The following is a 21,234-nucleotide window of genomic DNA, read 5'->3' on the forward strand; positions in this document are numbered from 1 at the left end:
ACAAATATCCTTAAAGTATGACGGTTTCCACCACAAAGAATCACCTGGCCCAAAATGACCCTATGCTGGGCTAGAAGCCAAAGGTCAGAGGGATGTCATCCTTTCAGACTGAAAGTCATTACTTTTGTCCCAGTCCCTCCTCCTTACATCACACAGAACCACTCATTTATGAACCAGAGCAGAGGTCTTTAGGTAGTCAGAATCCTAGGGGTACCTTAGAATATCTCCAAATCACAGACCATTTAAAAACCCACCATTTGACCCTCAAAGTGATAAGTTACTGAGGAATTTACTGTTGAGATATCCAAAATAAAGCAATTGATTCAAAAGGGCAGCTTGGAAATACTTCCTGGGAGTCACAGAATTTTTTTTCTTTAGAGAACATTCTAGTATAACAAAGACATAAGGAAAGAGTGAGACTTGGGGGTACACAAGGATGTTTTCAGAGATGCATTGAACACCTGGAGAAGGTCTAGCCTGAGCCTTGGTGTTTTTATAGATGTCTGAGCATGAGCAAAGTTAGGTGAACCCAAGTGCATTTGACAGGACATGTACCGTGGCAGAGCCTGTTCATGACAAAAACACTAGGCCGAAGGTGACCACTCGGATTTAAAGGAAGCATCAAATAATAAATCCACTCACTAGGTGTTCACAGATTACATATCTTTGGAAAACTTTATTTTTATATTATATTTTGTTATTAAAATGCACCTTAAAATTGAGTGGTAATGACAAATCTGAAGCCATGCAGTATCTTTTGACATCAAGAGCATAATAAAATCTATCCCACCCATCTGTCTTTACAACTGCACTGCCCGATCCCTTCCAATGAAAGAAACCTTTCATAGGTCAAGGACAAACCACTTGCATGTAGGAAAATTCACCTAAATGAGTCTTCTAAAAAAGCAATTTATCAGTGATAGCTTTAAAACAAAAGAACAAACAAAAACATTAACCTCTCTTCCTAGCATAATTGTTTACACCTAAGAAGCTTATTCCGTAACTCTTTTACTGAAATGAAAAACATTCATTCCCCCTTTCTGCTTTGGCTCTGTGAGAGAGAATCTAATTGTTTCTTTGGAGCACTGTTCTGAAAGCTTCCAAGGTGGGAATTAAAGTGAGGTCTATTTTTAGTGTGCCTGGTCCTTTTATAATCTGGCCTGTTCAGTGGAGTGAAGCTGTTGGCCTAGAAGGAAAACCCTCATGCTACCAGGAGAGCCCACCAGCTCCAGATCTCACCCTCTGGGGTCCACGCAGCCAGTGCCAGAGCCTCAGGCACAGCAGCTAAGATGCAGTAGCTAAAATTAGCACATCGGACAACAAAGACATAGCAGGAGTCTGAGCACCGCCAAGATATTCCATCGTGGGGCATGAGATCTCAATGTGGGCAGGCAGAAATTATTCAAAGAGAAAGAAAGATGGCCTGGCAGGAGGAAACCAGAAATGCCGGTACAAATGTAAACCTAAGTTAAAAACCAAAAGAGAAGAAAAGGAAGATATCTATGGCTCACAAAAGGCAAATTGGTAACGTAATTAGGATGGGGATATGGGATATGAATAAAGGCATGAAAGCTTAGCATTCCCCAGAATTATAAAATTTAGTCTCAAGGTTTGAAAGAAAGCAACACCATCCAAGAGAAATACGCAAAAATAGAGCAAAAAAGATAGTGGTTTAGGGAAACAAACTGTCAGGATTATAAGGCTATGCTCTGCTGAGTGAACTCATCCAAGTCTTGACAACTTCCGTTTCCATTGTGTCCAAAATGAGGATAAATATGCCTACCTCTTAAGACACTGGGTTTGATCAACTCTGAGTGCAGGTGTAAGGCCTACAAGTGTACCTTTAAATCCACAGCAGTTTGCACAGTGCCTGGGCACTAGTGTGTCTTAAGTAGCCCTAGGCTTTGTGAATGAATAAAGTATTTGTGGATTTCAACACTGCAGAGCAATGTGCCTATCACCATTTGAGCTTGGCCACAGGCACTCAAGAACCGTGGTCCTCTAAGTGCGATCACCATTAGCATCACCTGGGAACATGGTTAACTGTCTTCTGAGCAGCAGCGGCCTTCATCCACTGAGGCAGAAACCCCACGTGGACCTAGAAACTTAACTCTAAGGAGACCCTCCAGGATGGTGGGGTGACTCAGTGGGTAAGCCACTTGCTGAACAACTATGAAGACCGGATTCTCCAGAGCCCATAAAGCCACAGGAGGTGGTGTATGGAGATCTGTAATCCTGTAGATAAGGTGCCAAGAGCCAACCGGCCATGTGCACACAGTGGCTAACAAGAGACTCTACTTCAAACAAGGTAGAAAATGAGTACTGTCACTTGAGGTGTCCCCTACACACACACACACACACACACACACACACACACACACACACACACACACACCACTCTCAAAGATTTTTTAAAAAAGTCTTCTAGGTTATTCTGACATGATACATCTACTAACCATGGAAGTGACCAGCAAGCATTATTTTAATATAAATCATTAATGTTATTTAAGAACTTTGTATATAATTCAGATTATGGAAGAGGAAAAAAACCTAAAGTGAATGAACAGATCCCACATCTTACATAGCACAACTGACACCATGATGGGGGCACCATTCAGGGCAGCACCACCTACCAAAATGAGAACAAAGACCTCATCCACCAAAGTCCAGAGTCTGGGAAAGACATGAAATGCACTAACCTTGCCTTTTGGCTTCTGTACTTCTGTACTTCTGGGTGTCTATCCTTACTAATGGAGGTGTCAACCCAGGATGTGGCTTTTATCCCTAAAATCTCACCCTGAGGAAGGCTTGGGACTGCACTCAGATCCTGAACACCCAGGGTAGTCACCAACTAATAAAGACTTTCGATTGGCTTGAACCTGTGTCTGACTGGTCTTCTCTGGTGGATACCTCTGGCCTGGATGACATTTGACAGCCATAAAGAAGCTCTTAGAACTAGGCTCAGGATAGAGGGACAGAGAAAAGAATTCTGTTCTTTACCTTTCTCTTGTATCAATGTCCAAGATGTCCTATATGAGCCACCCATCCTGGGCCTCTGTGTGTGTGTGTGTGTGTGTGTGTGTGTGTGTGTGTGTGTGTGTGTGTACACAAATGCATGTGCATATCTGTGTGTAGGTGTATGTTGTATGCATATATATGTACATGTGTCGTATGCCATTTTCACAGGTATAAATACGGAATATTAACATAAATATATATATACATATATTTGTGTATGTATATTGTAGTCTTGCTCACCCTTTTCAAAACTGTTGTTCAAAACTGTTGATTTTCACCAGTTTCAAAAACTCAGGTGACAGCAAATGCTGGCGAGGATGGGAGAAAGGAACACTCCTCCATTATCAGAGAAACAGGTGGAGGTTTCTTTGGACATTGAACTGCCTGAGGATCTATACCTCTCTTGGGCATATACCCAAAAGATGCCCCAAATGGCTCCCAACTTATTTATAAACCTCAGGAACCAGATGCCCTTCAACAGAGGAATGGGAAAATCATGTGTCCTTCTTTTTATGAAATTCGTAGGCAAATGGTTCCTGAAAATATCATTCTTTCAATCACAGAAATGACATACATGGTATGCACTCACTGATAAATTTAAAAGAATTACCATAGAACAAAGAAACTCCGGAACAAAAACCACTTCTTTAAAGGAAAGCAGGGAAGGAGAGGCAAAGTAAAACAGAGACTGAAGGAACACCCATTCAGAGCCTGCCCCCTGGCAATTAGACAAGATGGATAATGCCGGATGTATCACCTGAGAAACAGCCAGAATACACAAATAAACCTGAACTGAGGCAGGACGCCGTTGAAGGAATCAGAGAATGAACTGGAAGAGCTTGAAGGGCTTGAGACTCCATATGTACAACAATGCCAAGCAACCCTTCCAGGGACTAAGCCAACCTAAAGACTATGGGCTGACCCTGGACTTGACCTCAGGAGCAATGAATAGAGGCACCAGTGGAAAGAGCCCTGGGTCAAACTGAACCCCCAGTGAACTAGGTCATGGGGGGAGGGTGGGGAGGAAAAACATAAGGAAGGGGGGAGGGGGGGGAAGCATAAGAAATACTCAAGTTAATAAAAAAAAAAAAAAAAAAAAAAAACAGTTAAAAAAAAAATTCAAAAAAAAAAAAAAAAAAAAAAAAAAACTGTTGTTCCAAGTACACTTAATATCAGAGAAACAGGTAGAGTTTACTGATGACTGTGGAACTCAAAGAGAATGGCCAACTATAAACCTCAGGCTCTGGATCATGTGTCCTTCCTCCCATGAAATGAAAGAATTTAAAGAAGACCATGAGAACCAACAAAACCACCTTTCCAGGGGGTAGCAGCCTGGCTCTTAAAGGTCATCAAAACAGTCAGTGGATGACTACCTTCAAAGACAAGATGGAATGAAAAACAAGCAAACAGACAAAAAACAACACCAAGGCACTGAATTTGCACTTCTCAGCCCAGAGCTTCTCTTCAGTCATCCCAGACCTAAGCCTCCCAAAGTCTCACCAGCAGTGGATACAAAGCAAGATGGAATGCAGAGAGGCCGAGGCTTGTCACCATTACTCAGGCAGCAGATGACAGCAGTTTGAATCAGGGCTGTGGTGGTGGAATAGGAAGAAAGAATCAGATAGAGAATCATCATAAATAAAGTGAATTGGTGAGTGTCCAGGGATAAATGACAGAAAGGCAGAGCCATCGATGTCCAGCATCCAGGCTGAGAAATGAGGGAGAGCCCGGCCAGCAGGAGTGAGCAGATGCATCAATGCCAAGTCCAATAACACTGCTAGAGCTGAGGTGAGAGGCCAGACTGGAAAGACGGTCTGGAAGCCATCCTTGTGGTGACAGCTCAGAATGAGAAATTGCTACCAAAGACCCAGGAGAGTGTCTGAAAGGAAAAAGAAGGCGGGGGTGAGATCTTGTGAGAACTCAAGAAAATGGATACAATACGGGACTCTGCAAACCACACAGAGGATGCTTCTAAAGAGATGAGCTCTGTGGGCAGAGTGAGGAGTAGGGAGGAAATGGCGCTGACCGATGACTCTGGAGAAGCAGGCCCATGAAACAGATGTGAGCAAGCAGGTGACTTCATTTAGGAAATCACCTGTCAGATCAATATGTGCCAGAGGCAAGGAAAGAGGGGAGGAGGAAGAGAGGGAACTGGAGATCAAGAGAGAGGGAAAGGAGAAAGGAAGGAAAGAAGCTAAACATGGAGAAGCAGGGATGATTTGCTGCTTTCTTAATGGTGTAAGGGGTGCGAGTTTCAGACCCTAGCAGATAGAAAGCAGAGAGGTGTAGAAGGACATGGAATATGGTGAAGACGAGAAAAGACCCAAGAGAGAGTACGCTGGAAAACAGCAGCGTTTTCCACAGTAGCCTGCAGCCATAAGGACATGAGTAGATGACCAAGGAATGTTGCATCTACTCAGGAAAATTACTCAGGCACTAAGAAGAAAGTGGACTCCAGCTACATCATGTCGTGAATGAGTTTTAGAAGCACTGTACTCGATGGGAAAAGCTGCTGACAAACATGGCCTATCATATGACTGAATTTATATGAAGTATCTAAAGTAGGCAAATCTGTGAAGCAGAACATATTAGAATCACATGATGCTAGGAAGGACTACAATGCGTATTTTGAGGTAATGAAATGTCCTGAAATGTATTGCAATGATAATTACCCAACCCTGAAGGTACTGAGAAACACTGAATTTTATATTTCAACAGTAAATGGATGATATCTCAATGAGCTATTTTTTTAAACTGATGTCACACACAATTTCTCACTGCAAGCGTACTTCCCATCCAACCTGCCAGAAATCAGCTCTCCCCTCAAATGCATCCCTAGTCAAGAGCCTCTCACCACTTCTGCAAGCAGCAGCCAGCTGTGCTTATCTACTGCCTGGATGGCAGTGGTCTCCTAGCCTTCCTGTCAGCAAGCCTGCTGGCGCTCATTCTTCCCCCAGTTCCAGAGTGACCTTCCCAAGAGGAACATCACATGGTCCACTGTAGTTAGCCATCAAAGGCTCCCATCATCCTTGGGACAAGATCCTTGCTCATCCCTGTGACCTGGCACAGTGCATCTGCGCTCCACATCTCATCCCTGACTCTCTTATGCTCTGCACTCCTGCTCCACAGACGCTGCAGGCCTGCAGCATCTACCTCAGGACCTAGTGTGTTATCTTAGTCCATTAAGGCTGCTGGAGCAAAATATCTCACGCTGGGGAGCCAGTAAACGCCACCAGCATCATACTGATACAGCTCGAGGCTGTGTAGTTCAAAATCAAAGCGCCAGCAGATTCAGTATCTGGTAAGGTCCTCTTCCTCATAAACGATGCTTTCTAAATGTCATTGCGTGGCAGAAAGGAAAGCAGGGACATCTTTTGTAAGAACAGCAACTCCATTCATGCATGGGTCACACCTGTGACCTCTGAGGTTCACCTTTCAATACCATCTTCTCGGTAGCTCCATTTCAACATACAAGTTTCGGGGAACACAGGCATTTAGACCATGGCGTGTGGGTAGGCTTGGCATTTTCCTCCAACTGATTTTCACATTGTTGACAAGCTCATCTTCTCGAGGTCTCTTATTTCAGTGTCAGAAAGGCATTCCCTAATAACCCTACTCTCTGTCTCTCTGCTTTTTGCTTCTTCATTGAGCCCATCACACCTTGCTTCTTTCTGTTGACCACATACATGTCCACATATGCACAAACACACATGTAGGCACACATGCAGACACCATAGAATACCCAGGCATGCATGTGGTTTAGCTCTCTCCACCCTTAAACTATGACATCAGTGTACTCAAAGACTTAAACAATTATATCTACAGCAAGCATTTGTTAAATAACTATCAGATGAATGAATGATCTTTGCATCTTCCTTTTAAAGATGGAAAGACCTCCCAGGGCTTTATGGAAGGTTAGGAGTGTCACATAACCAGTAAATCAGAATGGCCACGGTGAAATTGTGAGCCACAAAACTTTGGTTTTGTCTCCACTTAGTTCCAGTTGGTGGTCCTGAGAAGAGACAATGCTACTGGGGGCAATGCATTTATTTGTACTGGTCAAAACCTTCTGCAATAAGCAGACTGAACAGAAAACTGAGGAGCCATTGGCCTGCAGAGAAAAGCTCTCTGACTCAGAAACAGGCCCAGAGTGATGGAGTTGTATCTCAGTTTCTCCCACAAGCCTTGTGACCTTGAATGTGTCCTTTAGCCCCCAGACTTCACACATAAAGAGGGAAGATCCGAATCTGCCCATCTTGAAATGCTGCACCGTGATGCTTAATGCTTAGACATACCCCGTGGGCTGCACGTGAGAACTCACAGTAGGTGCTGGGATTTGTCGCCGGGTGGAGGTCACAGGCACTGACCCTCCAGCCATCAGTGTTTCCTGGATAAATGCAGAGAGGGCTCATGTGCTACACTTACCTCAGCAATGCTGAGTTCTTAAAAATAGTCTAAAATCACCGATTAGTCAGAACAATGCGGTGCTTTGAAGCGTTCTGGAAATCCATCGCGAGATGCTAATAATATTTTGGCAGTTTGGCAGTGGCATGTGTGAATGTGTATCACAGCTATTCTTTCCAGAAAAAAAAAGAAAAAGAAAAAGAAATGGCTCCTTTGAGGAAAAATTATATTTTTGACATTAGAAGGCTTTAATAAAATAAATCCTGGTTTCAAAGTTAAATTTCATTTTAGTCATGCATTTCCTGTCTGCTACTAAAGCACAGGGTTTGGCACAACAGAGAAAGTTGTGTGTGTTCCTTTCCAAAGTCAGGCAGGCTCAACATCCAAAGAGAGACGGTTTATCAGTTCAAATCAGAAGTCCAACATGGAGATCAGACAATGGGAGATTATCAAGAATTGTAAAAAAAGAAAAAAAAAAAGAAAGAAAGAAAGAAAGAAAAACTGGGGTTGGGATTTAGCTCAGTGGTAGAGCGCTTGCCTAGGAAGCGCAAGGCCCTGGGTTGATCCCCAGCTCGAAAAAAAAAAAAAAAAAAAAAAAGAAAGAAAAACTGATTCGATTCACTCCAAATCCAGAAACCTCCTGTTAGATTCTCCTGCAGTATTTGATATTTTTAATGACCTTCTTTCTGAAAATATTGCTAGTTTCAAGAGACATATCAATCACACTTGACTATAACATTTTCCTCATAATTCAAAATCTGAACAATAATATAAAACTCATTTTATGTTGTTCAGACACATACATGGCTTTTCTCAAAACCATGGCTTTTCTCAACAACTAGACGAGTCCTGCTTATAAGCTGTTGTTTTATAAAACAAATGAAAATAGATTAGACAAGTGTTTGTGGTTGAATCAACTCAAATTCTAATCTATTATATTCATAATTTCTAGATTACCCAGGAATCAAAGAATTTCATAAGCCATAACTAATTGCCTGCACAAGACCTTCATCGAGCCAGCCCATATTCTAGCACAGATGGGTAAGGCCATGCCGCTCGCTCACTGAGGGAGCTGTTGGCGCTTGATGGCTGCTGGGGGAAGGATATTCATTTTTCATTGAGGATATGGCCACTGGTAGGTTTCCTAGGCTAATGTGGGTGGCCTCACCCACATGCCCACATGGGCAACACTAACTGGGCTTGTTGGACTATTTATTTTTATGGAAGCATAAAAAGATATGAAGTTGAGGGGTGGACATTGCAGGGAAAGAGAGCCCAGGAGATTTGGGGGGTAGTAAATGGGAAACGGATACAATCATATTTCATTGTGTGCATATATGATACTCTCAAAGAATTTTTTAAAACTTTTAAATAGCTTCTGCAAAGTGTTTTTAAAATCCCACCACGCAACAGCAAGCATCTGTGGGATGAAAGTTTCCTATAGGTAAACGACTTCAGGCAGGTAACACATCTGCGAAAGGAGCCTCGAAGCATTATCTACAAGCCGGCAAGATGAGTTGTTTCCTTTTGAAATCTGTTTAATCTGTGGACTGTGTGCAGTGACCCCCAAACGTAAACACAACATTCTTTGGAAATTTGGGGGAGGGGTCGAGACAAAATATTCAGAAAATAATACAACTGCCTTGTAGTTTTTTTTAAGTGCACTAAAACATCTCATAACTGTTGATAAGTATGGTACTATGAAATAGCTCTTATTTTAATAGAAGATATAAAAGATCAGAAACAGGAAAACAGCGTCTTATAAGATGTATTAACTATAAAAGCAAACTCTGCCTACCACAATCCGAGAAAAAATAGAGTCAAACAACCAGGGAATCATGATTCCAAGTAAGACCTTCCTCTTTGAACTTTTTCCTCAGGTATCTTTATTACAGCAAGATAAAACTGACTGCTACAGGAGGCAAATAGAGGATGCTTGGAAGGAAGAACAACGTAGAAATAGAAAGCAAGGGGCACCTAGGACAGCTTGTAGAGGTCTGGCTCGAAGACAGGAAGAACTGTATAGAGCTGGAGGCCCTGAGTTCACCTTGGGGATGCCTTAGTTCAAGGTAGCCTGGAACATCCAAATGGAGATGTCAAGGTGGCATCTGGATGAATGGGTTGGAAGGAAATATAACCAAGAGACACAAATGTGGGAAACATAATGGTTCAAACATGTAACATCGTTCCATGTACACTGACATGAGAAGACGCAGGTAATCAACCAATGACTAGCCTGAAAGTGTACATTATAGAACAAACCGCATTCTGATGCACACACTAGAAATGTATATTTAGAAAAATAGTATCATCTGACCTACTATTCACACACACACACACACACACACACACACACACACAATGATCTGATATGACGAATGTATCAAATTATTAACTGAGTCTTAAGATTTTATTAAGTTTGGGTTAGAATAAGTAACACTTCGTTTCCAGTTTATAGACTTCTGCCCTGTAGGTTGAGGCTTGGACAGTGAGTACGACTCCCATTTCTCCATACATACTCTCCAATGACATCACCTCCCTCCTCCCAAGTGCCACACAGTAACAGAAACTGTGCCAGAATGAGACACAAAGGAGCAGAGTGACTTGAGTCGTGCATGTGGTGAGAGAGTAACATCTTAGTCTCTCACTGTTTTTACCATAGTGTCGAGACGTTCAAATGCTTAGAGAGCTGCAAGTCTCTTGCTCCATTCAAGGATGCCCCATGCTAATCAAGACTTGCCCTGTGACAGAAAACAAGCTACCGGGAACTCAGGCTGGTGAGCACATATTTACAAAGATAATGATCATAAGTAGGAGGCCTGGGTGTTGTGCGCAATAGCTTGGATGGCTCGCCTAGCTTATTCCTAAGTGACTTAACGGAATCACCTAGAGCAACGGCACCCATCTCAAGACACACTTGCGAGGTTGCTTTCTGAAACATACATACACCCTACTTGACTCCGAATATCATTTTCCCAAATGAAAACTGGTGGAGTGCAAAAACAGGCATATGCTAACATCAGAAAGCAAGCCAAGAGGTATGAGTGGCTCGTGTGCACTTCCTTTCTCCGGCCCTTAAGCATGTGCAGACTGAATGGTTCAGATGAGAGCCCTTCGTCCAGCTGCTGGACAAAGTATTGTTTGCCCATCCCTTAACCATTGCCCATGCATCCTCCAGGGAGACATCCGCTGGCGACCGGCTAAGCAAATCTTACCCGGAAGACAAAGGCAGGTGAAGTTGCTCCCATCCTGCTTCTCGTTGGCATCGATACAGCTCGCCTCGTTCTGGCAGGGTTTCCTCTGGCAGGCATCAAATTCTTCACAGAAGGTGCCAATGTACTGGTCCTCGCAGGTGCAGGAGAAGGTTGCCTAAGACACAAAAATTACAGAGTAGGTTACACCTGAATACAGTACTCGAAAACACGTGCTTCGGGCGAACTGGAAGGCTCGACTGTCCCACGTCCTCTTAGAAAGATATCAATGCTGAATGATGTAATCATTCTGTTAAAATGTTTAAATCATGTTACATGAGAAATAGTACGTGGCTCTCTGCAGTTTAATTTTGGATGTTTATTTTTATAGCTTATTCATATTTAATCCCAACAACTTCCAACCTTCCCAAGAAAGAAATAGAAAGAACAACTAGTTTTAAACTACAAACGATGTTTCGCTGACCCATGGGAATGGCAGCTTTGCCAAAGTATACCATGGTTTAGCCATCCGAATTAGTTACCATGCCAACCAGCTCCAATCCTCAACATGGATGGTACTCACACCCCAAACACTACCAACTGTCCAATTTGCCCCATCTTTCCAAGGCATTAAGAGGACACCTTGTATCACTTTATAATTGATCTCAAAGTACAACCAGTCAGAGTCCCTGGGAGTGAGGGAAAATTTAAAAACCTGATTCAAGATTCAAGCATTTCACTCGTGACCTTAGTATAGTGCTACAACTCAAACAGCAGACTCAAAGAAATGACTTTGACTTGAAACTTTATATCTGAAGCAGCTGAAAAGCCCAAATAAAACTGCACCTTCCTAAGCCCCCACCCACTCTTCCTGTCACTTACCCCAGGTTGTTGTTTGATCGTGTTAAAGCTGGTCTTAGGTTGATAATCCTTCTGCCTTAGCTTACTAAGGGTATTACTGGTAGACCACTAATCTTAGAGAGACTTTCAGGAGCTCCGTCCAGTACCTCATCAGCACAACCAGGTGCCTTCCTTCCTCCTGGAAAAGGCGGAGCTGTTCATACTTCTCTTTAATATACTTTGTCTCTCAACCCAGTTTTCCCATTGTGGTACATTTCTTGATAATACTTCTATACGTTTAGATTTCTTAGTGTATGACAACAAAAGAACACCCTCATTCCATCCTCCTGATGCCCAGTGTCCTCACTGTCACTATTCCTGATTTTGCTACCAGTCATCACACTGACTTTCCACCATGGGTCAGTTTTTAGTTGAGTCTCAAGGTTTTCTGAACCACACAAAACAGAACGAAGATTGTATCGATTGTAAACAACAATGTCACCCTCCCTGGAGCTCAGTCATACCAGCAGCTGCTTTATTTTGATGACAAAGACATTTTAAGAATTTACCCCACAGTGGGATGCTGCAATGGCTGTTGAATTGTATCGATGCCATTTTAGGTTCTATATGAATTATTATTGCCTTCATCTGTGTCTTGTTATTACATAAATTGAATGTCTAGATTTCCTAGTATTGATTCGGCTTTATGTTCCTGGAACACCCACTGAAGTCATTCTGCAAAATGGCTTTCATTTGGCTTTGACTCTGTTCATCGTTGTACATATAGTGCCTTCCATTCCTGCCCCTGTCCCCATCAGACTCACTTTCTAAGAAAACCTATCCCTTGTACATGAGAACACCATAAAAAGGTGCCCTTCACAAATGGCCTACCAGTGACCGGCCCATTTTGAGACCCATCCCATGGGCATGCGCTATCCCTGACACTATCAATGTTGCTGTGTTGTACTTGCAGACAGGAGCCTAGCATAGCAGCCCTCTGAGAGGCTCCGATGAGTGAGACAGATACAGATACCCACTGACAAACTTGGACAGAGGCCAGGGACCCCTGTGGAAGAGTTAGGGGAAGGATTGAAGGCCCTCAAGGAGATGGCAACCCCATAGGAAGACCAACAATGTCAACTAACCTGGGCCTCTGGGAGCTCCCAGAGACTGAGACACCAACCAGAGAGCATGGTCTGCTCTGTGGCCCCAAACTCATATGTAGCAAAGGCCTGCCACATCTGGCCTCAGAGGGAGAGGATGCTCCTAATCCTGCAAAGACCTGAGGCACCAGAAGGGTAATATGTGGGGTGGGGGGAGTACCCTCTCAAAGGCGAAGGTGAGGAGTGATGGGGCAAGGAACTCTACAAGGTGAGACTGGGAAGGAGCAACATTTTGGATGTTAATTAATTAATCAATCAATTGATTAAAAATGGTGCCCTTTACAATAAGTGGTTGTACTACGGAACAGCAGTAGTCCTTAAATTCAGACAACCAAGCAATAGGTCACACAATAAAATACAACGTTGAAAGTGAACCGCCAGGGATTATACAGTTTCTTTCTGTTAAAGAACAGAATGAGTTCCTGTTTTGATCTGCACAGCTAACTCCTTTAGTTCAAAGACATGGTCTTCCTTAGAGAGCTGGGGTCAAAGTAGCCAGCTTTCTTCTTCAGTGAAAGCCGTGTTCTCTGCCCTGTGAATCACCCCTCAGAGCTCATCCTGGTGACCAGACATCCCCTCTGCACTGTACCAGGAGTTTCTGGACCCGTCTAGTTTTCTGTGATGCTAGGCTTTCCTACTAGTTCTTGCAGAGACACTGTGACTGGCTGAAGCTATATGAGGATTGACAGCAACAGAGTCTTTAAATAGGAAACTCCTTTTTCTAGAACTATATCATGAGAAAAATCTTTTTTCCCCTCAAATGAAAAAGACAGCACACGTTCTTTATTTGCAAGTTGTGTCTGGGGGTCTTTGTGCATAGAGAAATGGGTGATCGCCTTTGAAATACATAATAGACGCTGGGCACATACCCTACATGGACAGGCCTCCTGTAGGTAAATTGCCATATGCCACTGGCGTAGGCAACTGTTGTCTAGAATTTACTTGGTTTGTATCCAGACATCCTATGCTACAGATGAATTGCCTTGGATATTTGAGAGATGCATTTTGTACATAACTCACCTAGTGAGTGTCATGGAAAATATGTTGTTCATAAACATAAATTATTAAAACTCTGAAATCAAATATTATCGAATTGGCTTTTATTTGAATTTGAAGATAAAACAGAGGCACACACTTTAGTTGCCTCGCTTTAAGCAGGAGCATTGAAAGAAGTTGATAAGAAACTGCTAAAATGATTGCTTTTAACAAAGCAAAACACTGAATGGATTTTCTGTTTGATGAGGAAGGAAGGAAATTAACAGATATTTAGATATGCATGAACATGTAACGTTTTCTGTTAAATCTTTGCATCTTTGACAGCATACATCCACAAACTTAGATGTCTTGCAAGAACAGCAGACTTCCCTGTAATTCTAAATGGTTCAGTTTGGATGAAGGATGACCTCCGGGGCCTCCTCCATCGGTGCTGAACTTCTTGCTCCTGACAGATTCATGCAGAGGGATAGTTGATGCTTTCAACTGTGTAGTGACTCCGTCAGGTTCCAATCCAATGGCCACACACATGGCCCTGGTTAAGCTTAATGGGTTACAAAACAGAAACAAAAATCACAAACTGGAAAAGGGACTTCTGATAGGGATCGGAGGGACATAAGAGGGAAGGATAGTAAGAGCGCATTATACAGATGTATAAAACTATCAAAGAAACAACTCAACTGATAAAGAAGTTGGTTTTACAGTTTCAAGGCAGTTGTGAATATATGTAATAGGGGAAACTGTGCTGGTATATTTTTATGTAAAACTATTGTTTAATCACTGAAAGCTACAAAATATTCTTGAGAAAGCTACTGTGCTACTCATAACAACACTTATCCAGGTCCACTTAATGCTGCTGGCATAAGAGACAAAGCAGATGTCTTTGAAGTTAGTCGCTCACCTAAATTACAGAAAGATACTTCCTTGTCAAAATATTGCTCGTGTACAAGTAAATGTAATTCTGAAGTAAAACGAAAAGTGGCATTCAGGGATTAATTTTCAATCTCAGGATAGAATATCAATTTTCCTCAACAGCTTGAAGTCAAACATTCTATTTGTATATTAATGAGTCTTTCTCAGGGAAGCGATCCAAGTTAAAGAAATGTTCAGTGGTGCTGGAGAGATGGCTCAGCAGTTAAGAGCACTGGGTGCTCATCCAGAGCTCCTGAGTTCAAATCTCAGCACCCACAAGGTGGCTCACACCCATCTGTAATGGGATCTGATGCCCTCTTCGGGTGTGTCTGAAGACAGTGACAGTGTTCTTATATACATATACATAAAAATAAATAAATAAGTCTTTTTAAAAAAGACAAGAAAAGAAAAAAAACAAAAAGGTCAACCCTTCTTCAGTATAATCAGGGCTTTTCATTACTCATATCAAACTGACCATCAGAGCCAAAATCCTAGTGAGAGTCTCTTGTTCGTCTGGCAAAATTGCTTTCACTGAGCAATTCAACTTGCTACTTTAACTTACATCCTCAGTGGAGTATTGGAAGTGGCCGTAAGAAGCACGTCTACAATAGCATTCACCATGAGGGTGTGGTCAAGAACAGCATGCACCATATACCATGTGAAGTACTGTAAGCAGGCCTTACCCAGGAAAACCCACACATGAGTGACATGTCTCACTTACGAACAGAGCATACAACATGAACACTCAATGAACTTTCCCATCATTTGAGCTACATACGTTAAGTCATGCAAAGCTCATGTTTGAGTACTACCCAGGGCCCTGTGGCACACATGGCTACTTCCTCTTCCTAACTCAGCTCTTGACCTCTGACTTATGGAGGCTTCTATTCTGGCCTAGGCTAGGTTTTATTCAGTATTATATAACACTGAAAATACTATATAATATAGAGCTTAATATGTAAGTAAGCGAGTCTGCACTCCCCAGCATAACACTGAAGGCCCCAGCCTACCTTGAATGTCTTATTCTTTGTCTTTTTTACATCTTCACAAAATCTTGCTACTAGGAGACAGACAAGACAGCCCAGAAATAACCAGTCTGAGCAACTGTATCTCTCTTTAAGACTCAGAACTTGAGACTAGAGAGATGACTCAATGTTGAAGAGCACTTGATGCTCTTCCAGAGGACCTGGGTTCAATTCTAGTTCCAGATGATCCAGTGCCCTCTTCTGGCATCCCTGGGCATCAGGCACCCACATACCACACAGTCATAAATGAAGGCAAAACACCCAAACACAGAGAACAAAAATAATACTTGAAGAAACAAATTCTGTCACCTTCTCCATAAGAAAGGTACACGGAGATCACACTTGGTTTTGATGTCCTGTGACATCGATGTGAACATAAAAATACCAGCTGTCTAGATATTGAATTTTATTGTTGGTCAACTTTGCTTGTACAGAACTATCTCATTAACCTGTCCTGTATCTGTCAGGAAGGGTATTCACAGATCCATTTTACAAAATGCAAACAGACTCAACAGATAAATCAGATAAATTGACCTAAGGTGTCCCAGCTAGCAAGTAGAAGGTCAAAGTTTAAACTCGTGTGTCGTTGATTGAAAGTCTCTTTCCATGACCAGCTGTTCCCTGCAGCCAGTGCACTGCAGGTGTTGTACAGCACTGTGAGACACCCTCCAGCCAGACTCTGAAAGAAGCCCAAGCAAATGGCCAAATTCCAGTGCCTTCTCTGGGTTTCTGTGTCCTGTGCCCATTCCTTTCTTGTCAGGCTGCCTCCCTTAGCTCTCTGCATTACTGACTGTCCTTGTCTAAGTACAAGACAAGTGAATGGACTTGCAAAACAGTTATGGCTGAACAGGAAGTGTTCCCTTAAAAATCCTCGTGTGGGGAAAAGCTGGCCCTCAGGGAAAGTCATTGGAATGCAAGGGCTCTGCCTTTGACCGTGGATGGACGCATTCGTGGATCATGATTTGATATTGTTGAGAGGTGGTACCAACTAGAGATGGGTCCCATTCGATAGGAAACAGATCACTGGGAGCATGACCTTGAAGACTATCCCTTGTCACTAATCTCTCTTCTCTCTGCCTCCTGCCTCTCCTGTTTCTCCGGTTCCTATGAGGTGACCAGCTTTCTCCCCTCATGCCCTTCCACTGTGATGTTTCTGCTTTGCAACATGCCTAGCAGTGAGGGGACCAGGCAGCGTGGACTCTGAAACCATAACCGAAAATAAGTCATTCCTCTTTTAAAAGTTTGTTTCAGGTCTTTGTCATGGAAACAAAAAGTCGGACTTATGTAGATAGCCTTGTCAATATTCTGCCAAAGGGGTGGAACTTACATCTAAGATTTCAGTTATATTGAATGTTGATGTTTCATTAAATCAAGACAAGTAAGCAGATGTTGCAGGAGGGTCATGTACAAGATCTGGATCCTCTTTCTGTGTGTCTCTCTGTATCTGTCTCTCTGTCTCTGTCTCTCTGTCTCTGTCTCTCTCTGTCTCTATCTCTTTGTGTCTGTCTCTGTCTCTCTGTCTCTCTCTGTGTGTCTCTCTCTCTTTTTCTCTCTCTCTTTCCCCTCTATTTCTATCTCTATCTCTCCAAGTGGATTTTTTTAATACCACAACAGACACTTCCACTGGTTTGTACTGACCACTGGTCCACACAAAGGGCCTAACTAGAACAAAGATTTGAAAGAGCATCCTCAACCAAGGGGTGCGTGCCTCACAGGTCCCCATGCCTGTGGAGATGCAGCGAAGATGCTACAACCCACTCTGCTGTCTAAGACTCTCCCAGCCAACACTTATCTACATCAGAGACCAGATGGATGGCATAGGACATCTGGGTTATTCACAGTTAAGCATCTGGATGTTGGCAAGGTCAAAACTTGACTACTGAGTAGATGGTTGTGGATCCAAACAATGCAGACACACTGTTCTGTACTTTCATATATGCTAAATTTTTCCATAACAAAATGTGTTATTTTTATTTTGAGACCCTGGCTAGCAACCAAGAAAAAAAAATGTTGAAACATTAGAATCCACTTTGGCACCGTGTCCAGCTCACCCCTGAGGGACTAACTGCTGCTGTTGTTAAGGGACATTGGTGGGGAGCATCCTGAGCCAGTGCCACTCCAGAGATTTATTTCACAGCCTTGTGTGCAAGAAAAGCTGCACTTGCCCTAAGGGACTGACATATTTTCCCCTAGTTGACATGGATCAAAAAACGAAGCACATTTCCATTCGAACAGTCCAATGTGGCTGAAAGGAGGGGTCAGCCAAAGGAAAGTGGAGGTGTGGTCACTGCTCCAAGTCCCCAGCAGTCAAAGGTCGTGAATGAGGCACACCCAGCCTGGCCTCAGCTGGAAGAGAAGCCTTCCAGCCTGTAGTGACTATGAAGACTTCACTATGCTAACTGCAGCACCGAGAGATAATGTCTGGAATTTTCTTACTCCTAGCGTTTGGACGTGTTCCAGGAACCACTGTCTATAAAGATGCTTCCAGAAATGAGGGCTCTCAGCAGATCTATTTGCAGAGAGGTTGTATCACTGTAAATGAGCATTAAGTTAGGAGGTAGAGTCCCAGCTTCTGTCACTCATGTAACCACACAGCAGGAACCAGATTCCAGCCTAAACTATCCAGATGCCCTCAAAGGCACTGAATCTGTGGCAATCAAGACTTTCAGAAATTTTGTCATATTATCTTCATCTAAGAACCCATAGCCCACTCCTTCTACTCTGAAAACCACACTAGGCGGCCACTGGACCTGAAGTTACAGAGCTGATGAACACTAAGGATAGAAAATTCTAACCACTGGGCTGGAGAGATAGCTCAGTGATGAAGTGTTTGCTGCATGTGCAATTATGAGAATTCGACTTCAGATCCTAGTAACCATAAAATAATAACGCCAGTTCTGAGTGAAGCAGAAATAGGAGCCTAGCAGGTCTTGCTGGCTTCCACTCTAGCCAGAAAATTTCAAGACCCAGGTTTGGGGAGAGAACCAGACTCAAAGGAATAGGTGGAGGGTGATAAAGAGAAAAGGTAACACGCTCTTTCGGCCTCCACGTGATATATACACAAACTAGCCACAACACCATTTCTCTCTCTCTCTCTCTCTCTCTCTCTCTCTCTCTCTCTCTCTCTCTCTCTCTCTCTCCACACACACACACACACACACACACACACAGAAACAGACATACACATCCATACAAACCTATACAGGCATAGAGACACACACTCACATAGACACACACATATACACTCACAGACACAGAAAGACACACACACACAGAGACACAGACATACACATACATACAAACACACAGAGAGACATACACAGACACACACACAGAGACATACACAGAGAGAGAGAGAGAGATAGACATACAGACACACACACACAAATAAACACACAGATACATCCATTTACACAAGCACACATACAGAAACATACTCACACATACAGACTAGACACACAGTCACAGACAGACACACACATAGATACATACACACCACTAAATGAATAAAATAAATATAAATAAATCTTTAAAAACTTTAAGAGCTTTCTTTGACTAAGTGTAAATGAGTTATAGCCTCAGAGTGTTGGAAAGATAGTCTAGCACACCTAAAATAAATGGAATTTAGGCTTCTACAAAACCCTGGCTTAGTATTTCAAGAGGCAAAAGGAAATATTTGGATACAAAGTTTAAGAGACTTCTACTTACAATGTCAAAATGCCTCTAACTGTCTCTCCCTTAGCTGAGGCCACACAAGAGCATCTGGAACCTGGCCACGGAGACACATTGATGCCTCTTTGGGGGAACACAGTGCTCTTAAGTGTTGCATGTTTACAGTTCCTGTCTCTTGGCCAGGTTGTCCTGCTCTGTGATTAGTTACATTTATAATTTCAAAACCACACTCCCATTGTTCACAGTCCGAATGTTCATATCCACACCAGACTTAGACACCATCGCACTTCAATTGGAGCTGATTAACTGCAAATAGTTTAGTAGTAGTTTATTGTCTTAAAAACCAGCATTAAACAGAACTGTACATATTATCTAAACATTAATTTTCAGACACGACATTCATGAATTCATATAATTTGTTCCTTCGGCTTAAACATTAAATTGCAAATAGTAAACAATGGAGCTGGATAAAATGGCTTGGTGGCTAAGAGAATCGGCTGCTTTTGCGAAGGACCCAGGTTCAATTCCTGGCACCTACAGGTTGGTTCACAAGGGTCTAGAACTCTAGTTCTAAGGGATCTGATGCCCTCTTCTGGCCTTTGAGGATATCAGACTTGATGCACACACACCATACACATGCACACACACCATACACATGCAGGTCAAACATTCACATACATAAAATATTTTTAAATAATAGGAAATAGTAAATTTGAACAACAATAGGATTCCCATCTATTCCTTTGAAAGGATAATAGAGTTAATTTTTTTTTCCTGGTAGGGGGTGGGAAGGAGAAATTGTCCTACAGGAAAACTTTGTAAAAAGTTTTCCTAAACCTCGATGCATGCATGAGGAGAATGGGACTGGGCAGAATCATTTTCCAAGTACATCCTGACACCTAAGATGTCCTCATCAGTGCTGGGGTGAGGCGTGAGGTTTCCGTGCCTGTTGTTAATTCACCAACAGCTGTGTGCTTACCCACTGCCGCCTTCTAATTGAAACACAAATACAGTTTGACTTTACATCACTGAAAATTCATCTTTTATAGAAATTCCTTCCCCAACAAAAAAAGAGAGAAAAAAAGGGGAAAAAAAAAAAACAACCTTTTGATCCCACGAGCCAATGCACACCGTTCTCCACGCCATTCTACTCTCTCATTTCAAAATCCCATTTAGCCTCCTAGTCCTTCCTTTGGTGATATCAAAAGAAAAATGGAGGGGAATAAAGGCTTTAGGAAAAGAGAAATGCTATACATAAGTTATTAATGAGAAGGAGTTATTAGAGAATGCAGAGACTCTCAGCATCTTCCTGGGGTTACTGCCCACAGGAGCAAAGATGATGACCCTGTGGGAGTGCCCTCTAAAGATGGAAATCAGACAGGAACAGGACAGACAGCAAATTCTCACGCTGTGGAGAAGATCCACCATGGATCACAGATCATGTGAGTACCCCTTCCTTCTTGTCCTCCCCGTGGCCTCACAGAACTGGTATTATTATTTTGCCAAGAGGAAGTTGATCATGCCAGGAGGCTAGTCAGTAGCAGGTTGGGGCAGACCCAGTCTCCCTGTAAAACATTCTTACAATTGAGAGTGTACAGAGATAGTGGAACATGGGTGCACAGACGCTGAAGGGGATGACTCCCAAAGGCCCCAGTCCACTGATCCAGTGACTCTGGGGTTATGTCCCATTGAGAAGCACAAAGCTTTAGTGTCACTGTTATGTTGGTTTGAATATGCTTGGCCCAGGGAGTGACACTACTAGGAAGTGTGCCCTTGTTGGGGTAGGTGTAGCCTTGTTAAAGGAAGTGTGTCACTGTGGGGGTGGGCTTTGGGACCCTCCTCCTAGCCATGGGAGAGACAGTCTTCTGTATGCCTTCTGAAGAAACTGTAGAACTCTCAGCTCCGCTTGTGCCATGCCTGCCTGGATACTGCCATGTTTCACACTATGATGACAATGGACTGAACCTCAGATCCAGTAAGCCAGCCCCAATTAAATGTTGTCCTCTATGAGTTGTC

The 21,234-nt window shown here is 42.8% G+C and overlaps 1 protein-coding gene across 1 annotated transcript in view; it reads right to left on the bottom strand.

The window, feature by feature from the left end:
* Dner (delta/notch like EGF repeat containing) overlaps nucleotides 1-21,234 on the bottom strand; it is a 279,772-nt gene that overhangs the window by 97,961 nt on the left and 160,577 nt on the right. Inside the window, exon 6 of the mRNA XM_032901487.1 lies at nucleotides 10,638-10,791. Within this exon, the coding sequence (XP_032757378.1) occupies nucleotides 10,638-10,791 (154 nt within the window). The remainder of the gene's footprint in view (nucleotides 1-10,637; nucleotides 10,792-21,234) is intronic.

Source organism: Rattus rattus, chromosome 4 (genome assembly GCF_011064425.1).
Source record: "Rattus rattus isolate New Zealand chromosome 4, Rrattus_CSIRO_v1, whole genome shotgun sequence".
Classification (NCBI taxonomy): Eukaryota; Metazoa; Chordata; class Mammalia; order Rodentia; family Muridae; genus Rattus; species Rattus rattus.